At 38.6% G+C, this 21,554-nt stretch overlaps 1 protein-coding gene across 6 annotated transcripts in view; it reads right to left on the bottom strand.

Annotated features, from left to right (window-relative positions):
- Positions 1–21,554, bottom strand: part of stat6 (signal transducer and activator of transcription 6, interleukin-4 induced) — a 172,795-nt gene that overhangs the window by 16,099 nt on the left and 135,142 nt on the right. For all 6 annotated transcript variants that reach the window (XM_039747264.1, XM_039747266.1, XM_039747267.1 and 3 more), the window contains exons 9-18: positions 20,522–20,698; positions 16,700–16,787; positions 16,328–16,450; positions 15,601–15,693; positions 15,169–15,372; positions 13,241–13,335; positions 12,317–12,453; positions 9,194–9,340; positions 8,906–8,966; positions 1,388–1,477 (exon numbers count right to left, since the gene is read on the bottom strand). In XM_039747264.1, coding sequence (XP_039603198.1) covers positions 1,388–1,477; positions 8,906–8,966; positions 9,194–9,340; positions 12,317–12,453; positions 13,241–13,335; positions 15,169–15,372; positions 15,601–15,693; positions 16,328–16,450; positions 16,700–16,787; positions 20,522–20,698 — 1,215 coding nt within the window. The remainder of the gene's footprint in view (positions 1–1,387; positions 1,478–8,905; positions 8,967–9,193; positions 9,341–12,316; positions 12,454–13,240; positions 13,336–15,168; positions 15,373–15,600; positions 15,694–16,327; positions 16,451–16,699; positions 16,788–20,521; positions 20,699–21,554) is intronic.

Below are 21,554 nucleotides of genomic sequence, written 5' to 3'. Positions count from 1 at the left end.
ATCACATAAAGGTGTCGTCTACAATTGAACTGTTCAAAATGAGATTAATGACTCATTTCTATTCACTTGCTTTCCGTGACCTTCAGTAATACTGATGGGTTTCCTCATTGTGATTATGTAACATTACTTCTATTTATTACTTATTTTATTTATGTTCAATTATTTTATTTCTATTTATATTATTCATGTTAGTTGTATGTTTTTCTTTAATTTTATTATTGTAAAGCACTTTGGCCACAGCATTCCTATGGTGTTTTAAATGTGCTATATAAATAAAGTTGACATTGACATTAAAATTCAGTCATTTCTTTGGTAGCCTGCTGCAATTAGAACACCACCAAGAACAATTCATCTATTGTTTAGCCCAAAATCACAAAAGAAATGCCTCAATGGGATTTAAAAGGCCCTGTCTGTCTTTTGACCGCACCCCTGCCTTGACTCCCTAAGTAGACAAGGAAAAAAAAAACTCCCAAAAACCCTTGTAGGGAAACAAATTGGAGGAAATCTTAGGAAAGGCAATTCAGAAAGAGACCCCCTTCTAGATGGGTCAATACACAAAACATAATACACAAGTAATCTTCTTCACAGATTTAGATGGCCATTGTATTATTGCCACCTCAAAAATATAATACAATAGTACAAACTACAAGGCAAAATTCAAGAATAGATTATACCACTCATGAAATACAGAACTATCACACATGAGGATACAGATTTGTTCAAATGCATCAAACCTCAGGTAGAAACTAAACAATTAAAGCAAAATTTACATCATTCTAAACTATGTGAGCAACATGTCTGCTTAATCTATTTAACATGAAAGTATCTAATAGCATTTTTCCTGTATGTATGTGTAGGTGTTTGAGAGATTATTGTATTACCCATATCTCAAATATATGCATGCTGGATTAGCCAATGACACTAAGTTAGTCTGGTGTATTTGAGTATGTATGTATACTGTGCATTGCCTGATTCTTCTCTTGTAACTCGATGCTCCCAAGACAAGTTCCGCCCTCCTACAACCTTGTAATTGGAATAAATAGGTTCAGATACCAAATGGCTGGAAGGCTATCTACCCATGGATTTGCATAAGATGATACAAGAGTTTGAGATCCCAATGTGGAAAGTCTTTTCAACTCTGAGAAGTTGTACCTTAATGCATATCCCCATCCATTTATATATTTGTCCAGTCACCAAAAATACCACACTCATTGGTATGGTATAACATGCCATGACCACCATCCACACAAACTGCCCACTTATTCATAGTCTTCAAAATGCCACCACTTTAATTTGGTCAGACCGTGCAGATATTATTTCTGAGTGAAGCTTGGCACAGAATTCAAGACTGTACCCCGCTATGGTAATATTTTGTTAAGAAACTTACGTGTAATTGATTATCATTGGATCTATGTCACTGGGCACATTGGAAATAACTGGAGTACTGCTGCCATTCATTCTCACTGAAGACATCTCACTGAAACAAGAAAACACAGTTTTAGCTCTTATTTTCTGTTTCTTTGGAACTACTGGTTTCATGAGACCTGTTTGTCTGAAAAAAAAAAAACAATAATTATTGGCCCACATTTCCATTTACCTTCCCCTGAAGCAAATGTTCTGGCTGTAAACTGATAGCTTTATAAATCAACACATTATCTATCTGCATAGTTGTAACATAAGTAATTTCCTTTTGGATTAATAAAGTATTGTAATTTATAGTGTGGATTGAGCTAAAAGATTTTAAGACCTTGAACACAAAGGAGTGTATTTAAGGAGTGGTAGACAAGTTTTTCAAGGAGCCCATTTTCAACGTGGAGTTTGCTCATGCTCACTGAGGCTGTGTGGAGTTTACACACAATCAGCATGTTTGTGTGGGGTTTTCTCTAACAGTTCAAAGACATACAGGTAAAGTGAACTAAAGACACCAAACTGGCCATGTATGTGTGAACATGGGTGTATGCATGAGTGTGTCCTGTGAAGAACTACCATCCTGTTTAGAGCTGCTTTCTGTCCAGTGTTCCCCCAAGCTGACAAGCATGTGGCTGCAACTTAATATATACAGCACACAGGTAAGTTCAAGAGGTTTAGTTGTTTGGTCAAAAATTTGAAAGGGTAAGACATGTGGCTTAAGCAACTTAACTCTCTTATGACTGTTTGTACCAGACAGGATGGTTCAAGCATCTCAGAAACAAAGTTTTTATTCACTAGAGTACAGTATACAAAAAATAGTGCAATAATTAAAAACTCTAATAAGGTCATTTAGGCTAGGCTAGGTTTAGAACTGTACAAGAAGGAATGAACAATAGTGAAAAGACAAATATGCTTAGTAATATCAATTGTAACCCTAATTTCAACTGCAAAAGTAAAATAAGTATCACATTAAAAATAACATGCCTTAATGCTAAAAGTATTAAAAATAAAACCAGTGGGGGATGTTGTTTATATAAAACAGAATTTAAATGCAGATCTTTTTGAGTTGGTTGATTAAGCTTATCTTAGTGAGTACATCTGGATTTGTCTAGAACGCATTGGGGAAAGAGGCCTTATTTTAGGAGTGTGTTATAGACCGCCTCATGGAGACAGTAATTTCAATGCACATCTGTTTGGTAATATTAAAATGGCAAGTTTACAGGGCTATATTATGTATAGGGGGACTTTAGCTACCCAAATATTAACTGGGCTATCCTTGCAAACAGCAGAGTACGAGAGCAGGAGTTTATACATGTAATTAGTGACTGTTTATGTATAGGAAGCCTGTCTAGATTTAATATTTTGTAATAATCAGGATAGTATTGAGGGTGTAGAGATGATTACCATAATATAAATGCTTTGGAAGAATGCAAATGCAAAGATCAAAACTATTAAGTTTAACTTTGATAAGGCAAATATTGAACAGATGTGGCAAAGTTTAAGGGGGATGGACTGAAATAAACTTTTAAGTGTGGAGCCAGTGGAAAATGTTTAAAAACATTGTACATATAATGCAGGACAGGTACATCCCAAAATTTGAAATTAGCGGGAAATGAAAAACTCTGCAGTGGGTTAATATAGAATTGAAAAAGAAGCTAGATAGATAGATAGATAGATAGATAGATAGATAGATAGATAGATAGATAGATAGATAGATAGATAGATAGTTTATTAATAGATAGATACTTTATTAATCCCAAGGGGAAATTCATATAATCCAGCAGCAGTATACTGATACAAAGAAACAATATTAAATTAAATAGTAATAAAATTGAAAAGGAAAAGCTGCAAAGGAAATAAACAGCTCTATAAGATTTATAAGATTAGTAACTTCAAAGTGATTCATAGGGCATATGAACACATGAGGGCAACCATTAAGGAGGATATTAGGAAGGCTAAAAGGCAGATAGAGAGGAATATAGCAGATAATGCAAAAGAAGACCCAAACAGATTCTTTTGGTATTTTAGTAGTAAAAGAACAGTCAAAGAAATGATGAAGTGCATCAGGAATAGTAAAGGAGAATTAAAAATACAGACAATAAAATAGCAGATTTTCTGAGCTTGCATTTTGCTGAGGTCTTCGCATGTGAGGAAGTGGATAAACTTTCAGTGGAAACAGGGACTACTAAGGAGGTACTGAGTGATATGGAAATTGTGGAGGGAGAAGATCTGCTCAGATTAAAAAGGCTGAAATCAAACAAATCACCAGGGCCTGCTAGTATTTATCCTTGAGTACTTAAGGAGGATAGTGAGAACATATACAAAACCTTGACACATAATTTTAGGAAGTCACTGCGCACTGGAGGAATTCAAAGGACTGGAAAATGGCAAACATTATCTCATTATATAAAAAGGGTGACTGACGCAGGTCTAAGCAACTATAGGCCAGTAAGCGAAATGCGCATCACAGGAAAATTAATGGAAGGAATTACTGAGGAAAAGATAGAGTAACACATGGCAAGAACAGGAGTTTAACTGAACAGTCAGAATGGGCTCAGAAGAAGGAAGTCATGTTTTACCAACATGCTGGAATTCTAAGAAGAAGAAGCAAAAGGATATGGTTTGAGTAGAACCCGTTGAATCATTACAGAGGGAGTTGGACAGCATACAATCTGGGGCAGATTTTTGGAAGATGAAATTTAATTTAGGTAAATGTAAAGTATTACACATAGAAAGTAAAAATGTTAGGTCTGAGTACACAATAGGAGGTCTGAAAACTGAAAGTACTTCTTATGAGAAGGATTTAAAAGTGGCAGTGGACCTGACACTATCACTTTCAGATAGTGTTCAGAAGCCATTAAGAAGGCTAACAGAATGTTGGACAATATAGCTCAATGGATGGAGTAAAAGTCCAAGGAGGGTATGCTGAAGCTTTATAACATACTGGTGAGGCCTCACCTGGAGTACTGTGTACAGTTTTGGCCTCCAACACTATAAAAAAGATTAGAAGCACTAGAAAAAGTCCAGAGAAGAGTGACTAGGCTGATTCTAGGGCTGCAGGAGATGAGTTAGGAGAAAAGATTAAAAGAGCTGAAACCTTTTAGGTTTAAGTAAAAGGAAATTATGAGGATGAATGACTGAAGTGTTTAAAATTATGAAGGGAATTAGTAGAGTGGATCGAGACCTAATGACTTCAACAAGAACATGGCGACACAGTTGGAAACTTGTTAAGTGTAATTTTTACACAAACATTAGGGAGTTTTTCTTTCCACAGACACATGTAATAAGCTACGAAATAGTGTGACAGACAGTAAAACTTTAGGGACTTTCAAAACTGGATGTTATTTGGGAAGAATTAAGTTGATAGGAGTTGAGAGCTTTGTTGGGCTGAATGGCCTCTTCTCGACTATAGAGTTTTCTAATGTTCTAATTTAGTGACTGACACCATGTTAATAAGGGAGGTCAAAGCAAAACAACAAGACTCATTCAATCTAACAGAAAAGGCTACAGATAATCAAATAATAGCTTTTTTGCAACATTCATGCTCGGAAAGGCCAAAAATGAGGCTATAGCTGCCAAGTGATCATTAAAACTGGATGACTGAAAACTGGAATAATGTCATTTGTTCTGAGAAATTTTGATTTCTGCTATGACATGCTGATAGATGGGGTTAGGATTTGGCTTAACTTTCATAAATTCCATAATCCATCACGACAGTACTAACTAGTGGTGGTAGTATAATGATGTGGGAAATGTTTCTTGGGTTTCAGGCCTCTTTATTCCATAGTGCACCCACTGCTGGTGACCTAACAAGGTACAGATAGTACAAGAAAGTGAAGTAAACACTAAAATATATCTAAAGCCAAACAAAACTGCCAAGCTGGACCTAAATTAACAAATGTATTTTCCCTGTACTGTATGCCACTCATAAAAAAAAAATCAAGTTAAAGTTGGTCTCTTAGAGAGTGTTTGCCTATCTAACCTTCTGCTTCACCAAGCTCCATGCTATTTTCTTTACTCTGACAGCCCATTAAAACCTCCTTCTTTGCATCAGATGTTTGCTCTTTCACTGCTAGCTTCTGGCTTGCATGTATTACTCACATGGGTTTTTTTTAATGCGAGTTTAAATGTGTGTGTTTTTAATGTTTGTTTTAATGTGTGTTCTTCCTACCAGAGTTTCACCTCTTTGAATATGCCCCCCATCATACCCTATCCTGTTTAATGTCTTATTTCATAAAACCCTGTGTTACAGTCAGTTAGAGGTGGGGTGTGGCACATCTGGCACAGTTACCAGCCTAGGGTGTAGATTGGTAACAATAACTACTTGGTAATTATCCTGGTATCTTGTTTTCTTGATTACTTTTGCAAGTAATGCCTTGAAATGCACCGTCAGTTTTTGATTAGTTCTAATTCCCAGCTGCTGTTGTTTTTTTTTCTTTTGTAAAATTTGAAACCATAGCAATAGCAAGGAAAACATGATTTTCAAGATGGTGCCAAATCCTCTGCTGAACTTCTCTGGAACATTCTAGCCTCATAAAGTTAAATTTGTATTTCTGGCTGCCGGATCAGTTACCTACAGGGTGCGCATAAAGTCCATATACCCCTATCTTTAGGAGCATTTACAGGAACAACCATGACATTTTGGTTCCTGTGGACATCAGCCCAAGTCTTCCTGGTATTTCGAGGTGTGTTTTCGACATCCTGTCTGGTGCTGCCACCTTCTGCCGCTCAAGAAATTGCAACAACGTGGCGGTTGTTCCAAGATGAAGCAATGGGTGACACAAGTGTTTTCACGATCGCGGAGCGTTTGGATGCTGACTTGGACAGACGCCAGGAAGCTTGTGATCTGATGCTGCACCAATTTACAACAAATACTGAGAAGGAAAAGGTTATGTTCTCTGACGAGTGCGCAATTTATTGCAGCTCCCGCAATCGAAACGTGTTTTTCTGGGGAAAAGAAAATCCACATTTCTTTGAAGAAATTGAGCATAACCCACCACACGTGATGATCTGGGCCGGAATGACAGCACAGCATTTGTTTGGCCCTTATTTTTTTGATGGTTCTGTTAACCAAATCAGTTATCTGGAAATGCTGAATGGCTGGCTCATCCCACAACTGAGAAACCAGGGCGTCCTTGACAGTGTTTGGTTTCAACAAGACGGGGCACCTGCCCATTTCACAATCACCGTGCGTGATCGACTCAACAAAGTTTTTGGGAATCGTTGGATCGGACGAGGATCAAACAACAATCCCGCTCCTCTTCCATTGTCTCCGAGAGGCCCTGATCTCACTACTCCAGATAATGCACTCTGGGAGTTTATCAAAGAAGACGTTCGGAAGCGCAGTTATACATCGAATGATGAACTGAAACATGCGGTTTGCGCAGCGTTCCAGAAAGTCACCCTGCAAATGTTGCAGAACATAAGGAGAACCTGGCAGCGCATTTGGCAGTGCAGAGATCATGGAGGGACCCATACAAATGTTTTGGATTCCCAAGAGGTAACCTTTAGCTTTCAAAATCCTCCAAAAGATAGGGGTATATGGACTTTGTGCGCACCCTGTACATGGTCTGGATTTGTCCAATTTTGCTTGTCGACTTTCAGATACAATGCCCTGATAAAACTTAATCCATGTTTTACTACTTTTTGTCAAAAAATAAACAAATTTTAAAAAGAAACACATGGATGCATCTTTGTATATTCTTGAATGTAACATATCAAATATGTAAATGACTTCACTGTCTATTGTCATTTTTACCTGCTAGGTTAAACAATTGTAACAATTGCAAATCTCTTTGGTCCCACAGTTCACGGTATTCATATTATCCTTGCCATTGTCACTGTGTAAAGTTGCATGTAATCTATCTACAAATACAGACAAGTCATACTGAAGCTGCATTACATTTTAGATGGCACACTATCCAAACTATCTATAAAATCATAAGTGTAGGATCATTTTTTGTGTTTCTGCAGTCATTCACTCTGGATCAAGGAATAAACTAGCATTGTCATGGTGTAGAATCCACTGCTTTATTCATTATAACACACTGCCTGCTAAACACTGACCTAAACACCAGACATACTTTTAGCAACCTCAAAATGGCCACCTGTTCATTCATTTATTTTGCAAACCCAGTTGGAAAACATTTATAAATGTTGTATGTGGATACTGTAGAAAATGGGGCATGTTAATAGTAATGCTGGGTACAAACTAGTCAAGGCTTACACCTAAATTTCTTCTAAAGTTTCTCTCTTATACTTTGATGGTTTTTCTATAAAGAGCTATAACGAGAAACCTACTAGATATGGCTTTGGACTGTAAACCCCAAGGTCAACAGTTCAAGTCACCACCGTGACAGTGTTCTAGTTCCAAAAACAAAGAAACTAGTGTGCAAAACTTATTTGTATTGAAGTTATGCATGCACTAATAAATCTTAACAATAAGGTTAAATAACAGAGAAAGACGATCATCTATAGTTGTAACATAATGTTCTCAGGCCTGTGTGATCAAATGTATGGAGTTTGAGGGGGCAGAACCTATTCTGGAAGTGCTAGATGTAAAGCAGGAACCACCCCTGGACAGCCTTCTCACCCACTCACACTCACATGGGGCTGGATTAGAGTTAATCTAACACAGACATCCTTAGAATGTTTGAGGAAGCTGGTGTGTCAAGAGTAAAACATGTAAATATGAGGAGGCATGTGCCAGCCCCACATAGACAATGACTGGGTGTGTCCATAGGATATAAAGAAGCGTAATAAAAATATAAGAATCAGTGAAGATGAAAAGGTCAGTGGTCAACATAATAGCAAGATGGTTAGCAATATTGCCGGATAAGATCTGGAAGTCTGGGTTTGAGTCCCAGCTAATTTACTGCCTATGTGGAATATGCCCATTTTACCTGTATCCAGATCGGTTGTCTCCGAGTACTCTGGCTTCCTCAGACATCTCATGTTATTTTAATGGGCAAGCCTAAATTGGCATGGAGTGTTTAAGTGTGTGTGCACATGAATGCCTTGAATGAATTCTGTTTAGAAATTATTCTTGCCTTGCATTCATTCAGTGATTGAAGGATATGCTTAGACTCCACATAACCTTGTACTGAGCAAAGTGAGCTTACAAAATGGATGAAATTATATTATATAATGATGCAAATTATGCGTTTCCAGTCAAGATGCACACATAAGATTGACAAAACTCAAAGGATAATATAGCCAAACACAGATTTTATTGGGTGGATCTCTCTCATGTCATGACTGGCCGAATATAAGAATAAATGTCATACTCCACATGACACAGCACTCACTGTCAATCATAAAGGAGGTTGATAAAACAACATCAGTTAAATTACAGTTATCAATAATATTATTTTTGTTGTCTAAATCTATAAAAATGCTTTTTTCTCATGATTAACTTTAATAAATTATAGTTTTAAAAGTGCTGAACACTGCTACACATCTTTACAAAAGATTCTGAAGCACCGTAACCACTCACCCTTCAACTTTTGTCTGTATGCTGGTTGGCAGGTAACCATATTTACTGCTAGGTGGAGGAACTGCAACAAATAGGAACACAAGAACAATTTGAGTTAGCAGGTGGCATGAATGATTGTCACAACGGAAGTTCATATAAAACCTTTCCAAGTAACACTTTTATACAATGAAAGGAACCCAGTTTCCCTAGCCCTTCTATAGCACTTCCATAGCTCTCTCTTTGAGAAGCATGAGGGTGTCACCCAACAGTGCATTACCTCTGTCCCTGAAAGCGATAGAACATTCTTACCTGTGTAGTACTTGTTGAATGCCTCATCCTTTCTGCGATTTGGGTACACAAAGTGAATGAACTCAATGTCATGGATTCGATCTCCTAATGAGCGGATCTCCAGGTCTTTCTTGGTGAATGGTTGAATATTTAGAATCTGTCTGTTCCCTATGGGATGAAAAATATATGTTAAAACAAGTACACAAAGAGCCTGTATTCTTCTTTTGTTTATCTACAATGTTCAGTGACTTATGTGGCTAGTTGCAGTATTCTAGAATTCCATAATTCCACTTTTCTGTTGGCATCGGCCGGGACACACCGAGTCCAACTTTTTCATCCTACTACTATCCCTAAGCATATACAGGATACTTGGAGCACTCAATCACTCTTGCTTTCAGCAGCAGCGATCTGATCTGCCCTTGGAGTTCCTCTCACCACATGTCTCTGCGGCGTTACCCTTATTTATTGTTCAGCTCACATGTACTGCATCATGCAATTTAACATTCAGCTTTGCTCTCATTAAAGTGCTTGAAAGAGCTGAAGCTGTATGTCCTGTCCTATGTGGAATTTATTTCACAATAATCAATCACTTGCTTTCTTTCAATTTTGTTCTCCCTTTTTTCTTTCTCCATTCTTTCTTTCCTCTTTATCCTAATCATGGCTGCTTTGATACACAGAGAGTGCATGTGTGGTAATGACCCATGCAGCTCCGATGAGGGACAGCTGTGCCAACTGTCTTTGTGCATGTTAGGCGAAATTACAAAACTCTATGGCCAGCTTTGCAGTTGCATCAACACTCACAAAGACTGTGTGTGGTATAGCAGGTCCGTGGCTCAGAAAGAATGGCTATTTTATTAAATACACCGTTGGCCATGTCAGTCTCTGTGGGTGCTCTTGGGCAGCTGCGGGGAGTTGGTGATGTAACTGGGGCGAGGCGCACCTGCACGCGAGGGTGCGATATTTCTCACTTGCTTAATCGGCAAACCTGTGGTGCGTGATTGAGATGCTGCCTCTACAGTGCCGTATAAGTATGACCTGGCACAGGGAGGAAGAAAAAACAAACAGAGAGAAAGGCATATAGAGCAAGAGTGTGGCATTGGGGGTGGAAAGAGACAGCTGGGTAGAGAGAGAGAAAAGGCAGCATGGCCAGTGGTCCCGCACTCAAGGGACAGATCGTCCCCAGTGATTGTGCAGTGAATTGGGAGCGATCAAGAATCCAAGGGACAACAATGTGAGTGAGAAGGATGACAAGAGGGCAACCGACCTTGAGCGGTCTGGCAGATACCCACGGAGGCAGCCAAGATGGGGATTGAAATGAAGAGGACCACGGCTGCTGCAGTCTCTGCCAGCTGAGCGAGCAATGGGTGAGCTAGGGAGACCAGGAAGGAGTTGTGCTTGGCTCATTTGACCCAGTGAGTATTGGTTTTTATTCTCATTTTAGGAATTATTTTTAATCACCAGATTTTTCACTGTTTTAAGGTTTATTTAATTATTTATTGGAAGCACTGCACTTTTGGACATGAACTGCTTTGATTTTTTATTGTTTACTAAAAGCACTTGAACACTTTCCACCTGTTTTTTCCCCATCTGCCACACTTATTTGGTTACATTATCGACAGTGTTGGGTTCAAGAGGCTCCCAAAAAGGGAAGAGGGAGCATGGAGCTGGACCTGCACCGTCACACTGGGGCACACTGCTTTTATGTAAAATCTTGAATAGACCCCTAAAGCACAACATCACATGTACTAACAGTTATGCTTTCATTTAGAAATGCCTTTATCTGGAGTTGCCAGGCTACTTGATCTCTCTCTCTGTGATTCTTCCGTTTGTCACTTGAAGCAACTTTTGCAGGGTGCACATTTTACTATACTAAAGCCTAGTTTATACTTGGCACGTCTACACTGGGCACACGGAGCGCGTGACGAAAATGACATAAGATTTGAAGACATAGTCCCGCCCGAAAACTTTTTTGTACTATATAGTGTGAGAGATGTGGCGACTATGTATCCAAAATGGTGAATTTTAATGAGAGGCTGGTTACATGGCTACAAGAATGATGAATGAAGGGCTGAATATGATACCACGGACCATTAAAATGTAAGGAAGACAAGAAAAAACATTTGAAATCCATCTGCTCATCATGTAGATCCTACACTTATGAGAATATTATGCTCGCCCTTCCTTCACTGCTTTTGGTCAACAGATCTGACACACCACCTTCTCCTTTTCTTCCTCTTAAAGTCAGTAATAGCAGGTACAACTCTTTTTCCATCAAGAGAGACTTACCTCTTTTGAGACATTATTGGCTATGCAACACTGACTAAGCACTGTCACTTACTGACAAAGAGAACATCAATGCAGCAATCAAATGGGCCACAAAAAGTTTAAACGTGTTTTGGTTGCTCACTGTGTGCACGCTTTAAGATATCTACTCAGCAGGTTCATTGACACAGGTATGAGCTACGCACTTACAGGACATCCGATTGGTTAAATTTTGTTTTAAGTTGCACTATTGTAATTGATGATTAAAGATAGTGGTCCTATGAACTTTCCGTATGCTGTGTGCAAGTTGGTCAGGTCAAAAATATAAGCCATATAAAGATCTCTAAGACTAAGCTGAAATCCGGTATAGGGGACTATTCAGGAAAATTTAAAGTAAGAAGTTTAGTCATGTAAATTTTAACTCATCAGCCTTCCTCTTTTCTATCTCATATAACTAAAAAACTGTGTGGTAGAGAGTGGGAGTTTAGAATCTTCAAATCTTGACTTAATGTTATCTTGGAGATTCTAAGTGAAACGGACTATCATGCTTGTTAGGTTAAATGGCCTGTTCTCATCAAAATGGTTCTAATGTACCATTTCACCTGTATCATATTTACTCTTTAAATTTTCTTTAAAATGGTACTCTTAATTCCTTCACTGTCTCATAGTCTCTTGCACCATTTTCCAGGATTGCAACATATGTCAGGTGAATCTCTTTACAAATTTGCATAGAAATGAATTGTAAAATGATTTTATTACAGTATACTAAAAAGGCTGAGCGTGCTGGAAAGCTTGAAAAACATAAAAGCTAAAAACAATTTTTATATAAGCTTCAGCCAAAGGTTGATGCCATAGACAAGCTATTTTGTTAAGGATATTTACCTATGTCAGTGGTGGACACATAGGCAATTGTGATACCACCAATTTCAGAGTCGCTGAATCGAAGCAGGAATGTCCCATCTTGGCTTTGCTGCAGCAGTAAATGGAGATATTGTTTTCCAATAAATCCAAAAATCAACCTGTGATAAAAAGCAATCAGGAGTCAGAACCAGTAGACCAGTGGGAGATAAACATATTGAAAGCATTGCACTGTAAATTATTGAAATGTTTTGTTAACAAGATTTCAACATTTTAACTATAGGTTTTGTTTTTTGTTCCACCAATTAGCAACTTTACAAAAATATTTATAGATAAAATGGACAAAATATTTGCACCTTTTCTTAAACTTAAACAAGTTTCATAACTAGTCCATCTAATTTTGTGTCCACCACTGGTATGCAGTCAGGAATCAGGCCCAAAGCAGACACCAATCTTGGACAGTATACTGGTCCATCACATAACGGGGCATTTTTGAGCAGAAACCAAAGACATGTCCGTGTGAACACAAGGAAGACAGCTGAGAAATAAGTCAGGGTTCAAAAGCTGCAAAGGAGCATCACTACCTGTTTTGCCCATTTTATTTCCTAAATCAGAGGAATCCTAAAAATGTTAAGTCCATTATGACCAAAATAACTATTTACTAGGTGTTCAGTCACATTGTAGTGGAGCAGTGGTCTCAAAAGTAGATACATGAATGGCTTAGCACTCATATTTATTTTTTTTTTTACTAAACTTATACATGTGTCTTTACATTTTCTTCAGACTGTCACTTTTCCATTTACTGTATTTTAGATTTCACACTTTCATAAGACAAAACACCAGTGAAAGCAAGTGCTGCCCACTAAAGGTGAGTGCTTTCAGCCATAAAGGAACCTTGTCAACAGTGCTGATAATTAGTCTTCCATCAGTAGTGTCAGTCAGACGTACCGGTCAGTCCAGTAGTTCTTCAGATGTTTTTTGGTAAGCTCCATCACTCCATCAAACCACTGCCAGAAAGTGAAACTTCTGCCTGGGAGCACCTCCTGGAAGCAAAAGTACAGTTAGCACGTGCATCTAGACTCTTGTAGCTCAATTTCTGCTGAGTGAACTCTAACAGCAGTCTCTCTCCATTCCAAACACATATTCAAGAGTGACAGGGGCTATCCTACATTATCTGACTGAAAGAATTTATCACTTTCCAAGAAAGCCTTCCCAGGCTGCACCATGTGCATTTTAGGCTCTAATTGTAGTCTAGCTATTAGACAAAAGGATGCAATGCCAGTTTAACCCTCAGTCAAAATGAATTAATCCTATATAATTAGAAACGCTGGTAAGGTAAAGCTGAATCTGCTTTACTGTGTTCTTACCATAACGGGCGTGGACCAGGATGATGGCTCTCCAACTTTGTTTCTGGATGATGACAGTGTTGTACTGTGTGTTGACTTGAAGCACCTCATGTAAGCTGGGCACAAGTCCAGGGCACTGCATGCAGACTGCCAGAAGCCGTGCCCAACAATGCACGAGTCCAGTATGACATCTGAACCAGGAGCACATGTATTCAGCATAAGAAATAAATTAGAAGCACATTTGTCCATCTCTACATGAGAGCTGCCAACACATGTGAGAAGAACTGAAAGTGAACATGATGCACACAAGTTCAGTTCTTCATATGAACATTCACCACATGTGTGCAGCACTGCAGGTAGAATGGAAGCGCATGTGTTCAGCTCTACAAACAATGTAGGAACACACATGTCCAGAGCTGCATGCGATTTAAAGTTACATGTGCCCAAATCAACATGTAAACTAGAAACGCATGTGTCCAGGACTGCATGTGATTTGGATTCAAATGAAACCAAATCAACATGCGAACTGGGAGAACATGTGTTCAGGACTACATATGATTTGGAACTACATGTGTGCAAACCAACATGTGAGCTAGAAACACATGTGTCCAGGACTGCATGTGATCTGGATTCAAATGAAACCAAATCAACATGTGAACTGGGAACACACATGTCTAGTGCTACATGCGGTTTAAAGTTACATGTACCCAAATCTACATACAAACTAGAAACACATGTGGCCAGAACAACATGTGATTTGGATTCAAACAAGTCCAAATCACCATGTGAACTGGAAGAACATGTGTTCAGCACTAAATGGGATTTAGAGTTACATGCCTGCAAACCAATATGTGAACTAGAAGCATATATGTCCAGGACTGCATGTGACTTGGATTCAAATGAAACCAAATCAACATGTGAACTGGGAACACACGTGTCTAGTGTTACATTTGATTCAGAGTTACATGTGCCCAAATCTACATATGATCTAGAAACACATGTGGCCAGAACTACACGTGATTTGGAAACAAATGAGCCCAAATCTACATGTGAACTGGGAGAACATGTGTTCAGTATTGCATGAGATTCAGAGTAGCAGGTATCCAAATATTCATGAAAACTGGAGGAACAAGTTTCTAGCACTGCAAGTGATTTTGATTGTAGGTGTTTACCTGAATGGTAAGATCTTGTATTGAGCACTGCATAAATATTGGAGGCATATATGTTCATCTCTTCATATATATTAGAGGCATAAATGTTCATCTGTGAATATGATCCCACAGCAACTGGTTGCAGCACAGCAAGTGATTCAGATTCAAATGAGTCAGAGTCTACATGTAAACTGGAAGGGCATATGCCTGGCATTGAAAGTAAAATGGAAAAATATGTTTCTAGGACTACAAGTAAACTGAGAGCCCAAGAAGCCAGCACTACTTGTGGAATGGGAGTACTGTAGTTAGACTGGAGATAGATACTCTTATACTGCTGTTGGACAGAGATATAAAACAAATAAAACGTCTTCCCAGGCACCTTATTAAACTGGGCCCAAGTCACATTCCGACTGTCAAAGTCTCCATTTATATCAGGCTCATCAAAGATTTTTTGTGCCAGGAAACGAAGGTTGTGTTCATCCAGACAGCGTGGGGTCTGAACCTCAGACATGAACTTGCTGTTCAGTGTGGCACACATTTGCTGCCAGGTGACACGTTCAGGAACCAGAAAAGGGATCCGATCCTACAGCAAAAGAGACCTTATGTTAGATCAGTAGCACTGTCTTACAGGTTTCACAATATAGTTCTGTCACTTACATAAATATCCAACTTTATATTGGTTTCTATGAAACCAAATATTAAGTATGGAACTTTAACACAGGACATGTAAATACAAAGAAATGAAGCCTATCTACTGATAATATGTAACCATTCTGTATAAAACACCACAACTTCTGCAAAAAACTCTTACGGGCTCAGAGAAGGCACAATCCCAGATGATGGTAGCCAATGCATTGTTGTCCTGGCTGCCGTGTACAATTATGACGATGGGCAATGAGATGACCTAAAGACATTTAAAAAAAATTGTAATTGTGAAGAAAATCCACAACACAATTCAAGTTTAAAACATAAGTATTAACAAAGAAAAATTATTCAAATGAAACAGTACATGTAAAAATTGGACAAACATGACATAGTTTGAAACAGAAGAAGTAATATAAAACAATGACACCAAAACAAACCAATTCAAACATCACAAGTTTAAAAATGTAACAAAATGCAACAAAACAGAACTTTAAAAATGGAGTAGTAAAAGACCCAAGAGAAAAAATAAAGATAAAACCAGATAAACAGAGAAGCATCAAACCAAAAAATGAAAAACAAATTAAAAATTCAAGTTGCAACAGGCTTAAGTTATTACAAGCTGAAAAACATCAATAACAAAATAATAAAAACACAAGTTCCAAATTATATAAGTAGCTAGAAAATGGAACAAAATTTGAGGACATGTAGTAAGTAAAGAATGAAAACAATAAACCCTGAAACCAAAAAACAAAACCTACTCAAGTTAAAAATGCAAATATCGAAACATTCACAAAAATAACTTAATTGGACAGGAGTGGCACAAATGAAGAAGTGGCAGGCCGTGTTTAAAGGCTGGCAGCACATCCCCTCTCTGAAGAGAGATTTGGCCTCACCTGGATGCTGTACGTTGTTTCACACCCCATGATATTAATTTCAGAGGAGAAGAGCAAAGCAAATTTCTCTTCAGTCACTGACTCAGACCCCTTCCGATCTGTTCTCTTGATCTTCTTAATAGACTACAAGTAAAAAGTATATTAGTTTCTCTAATCTGAGTGGTGACATTAAAAAATCTATTAACTTTATTCTGGATTAGTGCAAGTTAACTGGCTGCTAAGGACGAGCCATCAATAAAATACAATGGGTTGTGCATCAGGAAGCAACAAACTAGGTGGCTGCATATTAAACATACAGAAGACATAACCTGAAGTTATCTCACTCATGAGAGCCACAATACAAGTATTTCAGAGAAGGGCTCTGATACTTACCATGTTCCTGAAAGTGCAGCAGGTGGTTTTTGTGGCAGCATTGTGGTCCAAGATGGCAGAATTATTGATGAGCTCTCCAACATTTTCACTAAAACAGATAAACATATGGTTAGCACATAGCAGCTATGTAAGATATTGTTTGGCAGTATTGGCCACATGAGTAACGTGTACAGCTATGATGAAAAAAAAGGCAATAAACAACTGTGAAACAGATCAGGAGATGAAAAGGGGAAATAATCATTTGTGGAAAATAGCGTGCATGGGTTAAAGTCAGGAGATCAAAGTACCAAAACAACCAAGCCCAATATATAACCCTAAACTCAAAGTCAAAACATTCATGCAAGTCTATCTCCTTCAAATGTTATTTTTGTGCTAGATAACATCAAAAAGTTTTATTTTGAACCAAAACCTTGGATGTCATATAATATGTGCCACCAACTTAAACACCCCCCCGGATGATGACTTCATGTGTTGCCTGACCTGGGAAGTATTTGTACAGCACCAGCTTTGTCAAGTAGCATGTTACTGGCTGGGAGACAAAATAAATAAATGACACATTCAAAATTTATAACACTGGAAAAATGAAACAAAATATAAACCAAATGTACAAAAATGAGAAATATAATAACAAAAACCTCCAAATCCTGTCACAATGTGGGGTTGAATGCCCATTCATGCATGGAATAAGCATGGGTCAAAACTGATTTGGCCTGATTCACATGCATCTGCTGATCGATGGAACTCAGTGCACCAAAATGTCCATTTCAATTTGGCTTGTCAGCAATTGAAATGCAAGATTATTGTGGTTATTGCAGGTTATTGTGACCAAATAAATTATATGCACATGAGACACTTGGGTAGGTTAAAATGGCCTGATATAAAGGCATCTACATATAAAATATTCTAGTAGTTCCCGTTCCTTTAATGTGCAATTAAGCCATTTTATTATAAGAAGTCAATTGTGACACTTATTTCTTGGTACAAAGAGAACTGTCTGCAACTTAACCAGCAAAACCAAGGAACTGCTTATTGACTTTTGCTGCACCAAAGAGCCTCTAGGTCCATTCACTATTCAGAGAGTGAATGTAGAGGTGGTCTACATTAGACAGATAGATACTTTATTAATCCCAAGGTTAATGACAGGTTGGACTGGTCTCAAAACACAGAGGAACTATATAAGAAAGGGCAGAGCAAACACTTTTTCCTTAGGAGACTGTGTTTGTTTAATGTGGGAAGTGACATCTTTCACATCTTCTATAACTCTGTGATGGCCAGTGTGATTTTCTATGCTGTTAGTGTGGGCTGGTAACATCACTCCAAGAGAGGCCCACCAAATCAACAGGTTAATAAAAAGAGCAGGATCAGTTATAGGACACAGTCTGGAATCCCTGGAGGTAGTAGCGAAGGAGAGAATGAAAACAAAACTGACTGCCATTATGAACAATGCTGCACATTCTCTCTCTAACACACTAACACTGAGGACTTTCAGCCAGCAAATGATTCAGCAGTAGTGTGTCATGAAGCGCCAATGGTGCTCATTTATGTCAACAGCTGCTTAATCCCTCACTTGGACTGGGACTGCCAAGTCAGAACTTTTCTTTGATTTTGATTTTTTTGCTTTAAAGTCATTCTGGAGTGTGTTCAGATCAAGGTGTGTCTGTCTGTCTATCTATCGCATATATATGTGTGACATGTTTTGGGATGGTGTTTGCTTTATAAAATTAAAGAATGTACGCAATCCTAAATTGTCCCGTGTGTGTGTGTATGTGTGAGAAGGCTAACAGAATGTCAGGTTATATAGCACGATGTGTGGAGTACAAGTCCAAGGAGGTTATGCTCAACCTTTATAATGCACTGGTGAGGCCTCATCTGGAGTACTGTGTGCAGTTTTGGTCTCCAGGCTACAAAAAGAACATAGCAGCACTAGAAAAGGTCAAGAGAAGAGCGACTAGGCTGATTCCAGGTCTACAGGGGTTGAATTATGAGGAAAGATTAAAAGAGCTGAGCCTTTACAGTTTAAGCAAAAGAAGATTAAGAGGTGACATGATTGAAGTGTTTAAAATTATGAAGGGATTTAGTACAGTGGATTGAGACTTGTATTTTAAAATGAGCTCATCAAGAACACTTGTTAAGGGTAAATTTCGCACAAACATTAGGAAGTTTTTCTTTACACAAAGAACGATAGACACTTGGAATGAGCTACCAAGTAGTGTGGTAGACAGTACGACGTTAGGGACTTTCAAAACTCGACTTGATGTTTTCTTGGAGGAAACAAGTGGGTAGGACTGGCGAGCTCTGTTGGGCTGAATGACCTGTTCTCGTCTAGATTGTTCTAATATATAACAAAGTGCATGTGAGTCAAATGTGTGTGTGTGTGTGCGGTGGGCTGGTACCCTGCCCGGGGTTGGTTTCCTGCCTTGCGCCCTGTGTTGGCTGGGATTGGCTCCAGCAGACTCCCGTGACCGTGTAGTTAGGATATAGTGGGTTGGATAATGGATGTTTTTTACATTTATTGCAGTTGTACAGCATTGGTGACCATTTGGTACTATTACATCATAAACTTTTTTCTTTCTGTTCTGTATGAAAATATACGAATACTTGAATAAAAACTACATGGGATAAGTAACATATAACATTTTTGGTGGAGTATTCCTTTAAGTCCTCAAGCAAAGCTTTTGATATAAATATATGTCAGTCTACGTCCCATCCCAGGACAGAGTGGTGGTGGTTCTGAGGCTCAGGATCTGCAGGAAGGTTGCTGGTTTGAATCCCATAAACAGCAGAAGTGACTCTGCTTCGTTGGTCCCTTGAGCAAGGCCCTTAACCTGCAATTGCTTCGTCCTTACAGGGTAAACTTGGGGGATGGTGGCAGGATTGGCACTCCAGCTGTTCCAGTGTGATACTGAGATGTCACCCGCTGCACCTGGGTCCCAAACCTGGTGGTGGATGTGGCAACATGCTATCTGCGCATGCTCACAACCTCCATGTCCCACCCTCGCCCATAGTTAGAAGCTCTGCATAGTGACCAGAAGGACAAGGTTGTGTGTATAAGGAGTGAAAATGAGGTTTCTGTGTAGGCATGCTGAGAGCAGTCTTGGTGATGAGGTGAGAAACTCCATAATACAACACAGGCCCTCAGAGTAGAACTGTTGATTTTCCAGTGCAGATCTGATGCACTTTGGGCATGAAGCAAGGTTGTCTGCTACTGTAGGTGACCCCCTTAAGGGGGGTGTACCAACCCTGACCAGCTTTGGGAAAAAACCCAGGAGCAAACCTAGAGCTAGCTAGAAATATTTTATCATTGACATAGCCTTATAGCACCTGGTAATTTACAAGAATTTGACTGTTACTTCTATTTAGAAAGTTTGCTCTTACAGTCTCTGTTTGTTGATATCATGTCTGTCCCCATTGGGGAAAAACTGACATTTTTTAAATGTTTTTAAACATGCTCAATCTTGGTTTTTCTGCAGGTGTAGAACATTTTACTTTCATCCTTATGAATCCTTCCTTTTTAAAAATGAAACACATTTTGTGTATGTAACAGAATATAACATTAACAAGTAAATTATGGCTATTGTGCACATGGAAGTATTTAAACATTATTTTTTATTGTAGTTAACCTCTCACACACAGATTTACCAAGTTATTAATTTTATGCAAAACCTTGTTGTAAATCTTTGTATAAAACTATAGAGAATAAATTAAATCCTTGAAGATACTTTTTTCCATTTCAGGTAAACAGTGTTAACAATAAAGGCTTCCTTGTGGGATGAAGAGCAATATTTATCAAATACCACCCAAGAGGAAGTGTCAACAGCTTACCTGAGCACGGATCCTGGCTGCCCCAGATTCCTGGCCTGAGCCTCTGTGATAATCTGGGCTTTGATGACTGCAGGTTTTGCCGAGTTCATCCTCTCTCCAAGCAGAAACCGCACAGTGGTAGAGAATTTGGACTGAGTCTTGATGACTTGAGGAGGCTGCTTATCTACTATCAGGGAGCTACACAGTGATAAGGAACAGAAAGGAAGAGAAAAAGCGTGAAAACAGGAAGAACTACAGAGACGTCATTCACACAGCTACATTAGTTTAAGCTATTATAGCTATTTGGCACAACCCAACCATCCATCCTCAATCTCAAGTGTTTATGAATTGTGCATCCCAGAGTTGAATTCACATTCAAAGTGCATGTTTTTCAAACCGAGATTAAGAGAGGCATTTAATTATGAGTAAACAGGCTCAGCATTGCATATTACAACTCTTTAGGTTCAAGATTGTACAAAATATGTAGCTGTTTAAGTCTAAAAGTGTTTGCAACTATTGTATAAAAAGGTTTGTGTAATTTTCTGACATAAAATTTTCACACTACATTTTCCACCTTACCCACACTGAAAAACAAACACTTCAGCCTTTCCATTTTATTAACAATCTAATTAGAGATGCTGGTAGCCCTAGTTGGGATTCTAAAACCATGTCAAGACACACATCAAACTGACTCTTTAGGCCGTCTTCTACATGTCTTTGGAATGATGCAGAAAACTGAAGCTCCCGAATATGCAGACACAGCACTAGAGGTACCCTGGCCAACCAGCAAGACAGCATTCAAGAACTGAGTTGGCAATGCTACCTCCTGCATCAATGTATCACCAAAAATACCTAGACTAGTAATTATACTGTATAGTATGCTGAACTATTTTTATTTAAACATTTACTATTCTGACTTCTTGTTTATACTGTCAGTCACTCATTTCCTGAACAAGAACAAATCCAGGACAGAGTGACAGTCCATACACCCCAACCTCAAACTAGAGCCAATTTTTTTATCACCAGTCCACCTAACCTGTATGTCTTTGGACTG

Source organism: Polypterus senegalus, chromosome 3 (genome assembly GCF_016835505.1).
Source record: "Polypterus senegalus isolate Bchr_013 chromosome 3, ASM1683550v1, whole genome shotgun sequence".
Taxonomy (NCBI): Eukaryota; Metazoa; Chordata; class Cladistia; order Polypteriformes; family Polypteridae; genus Polypterus; species Polypterus senegalus.
This window is presented reverse-complemented; position numbering and strand designations above follow the sequence as displayed.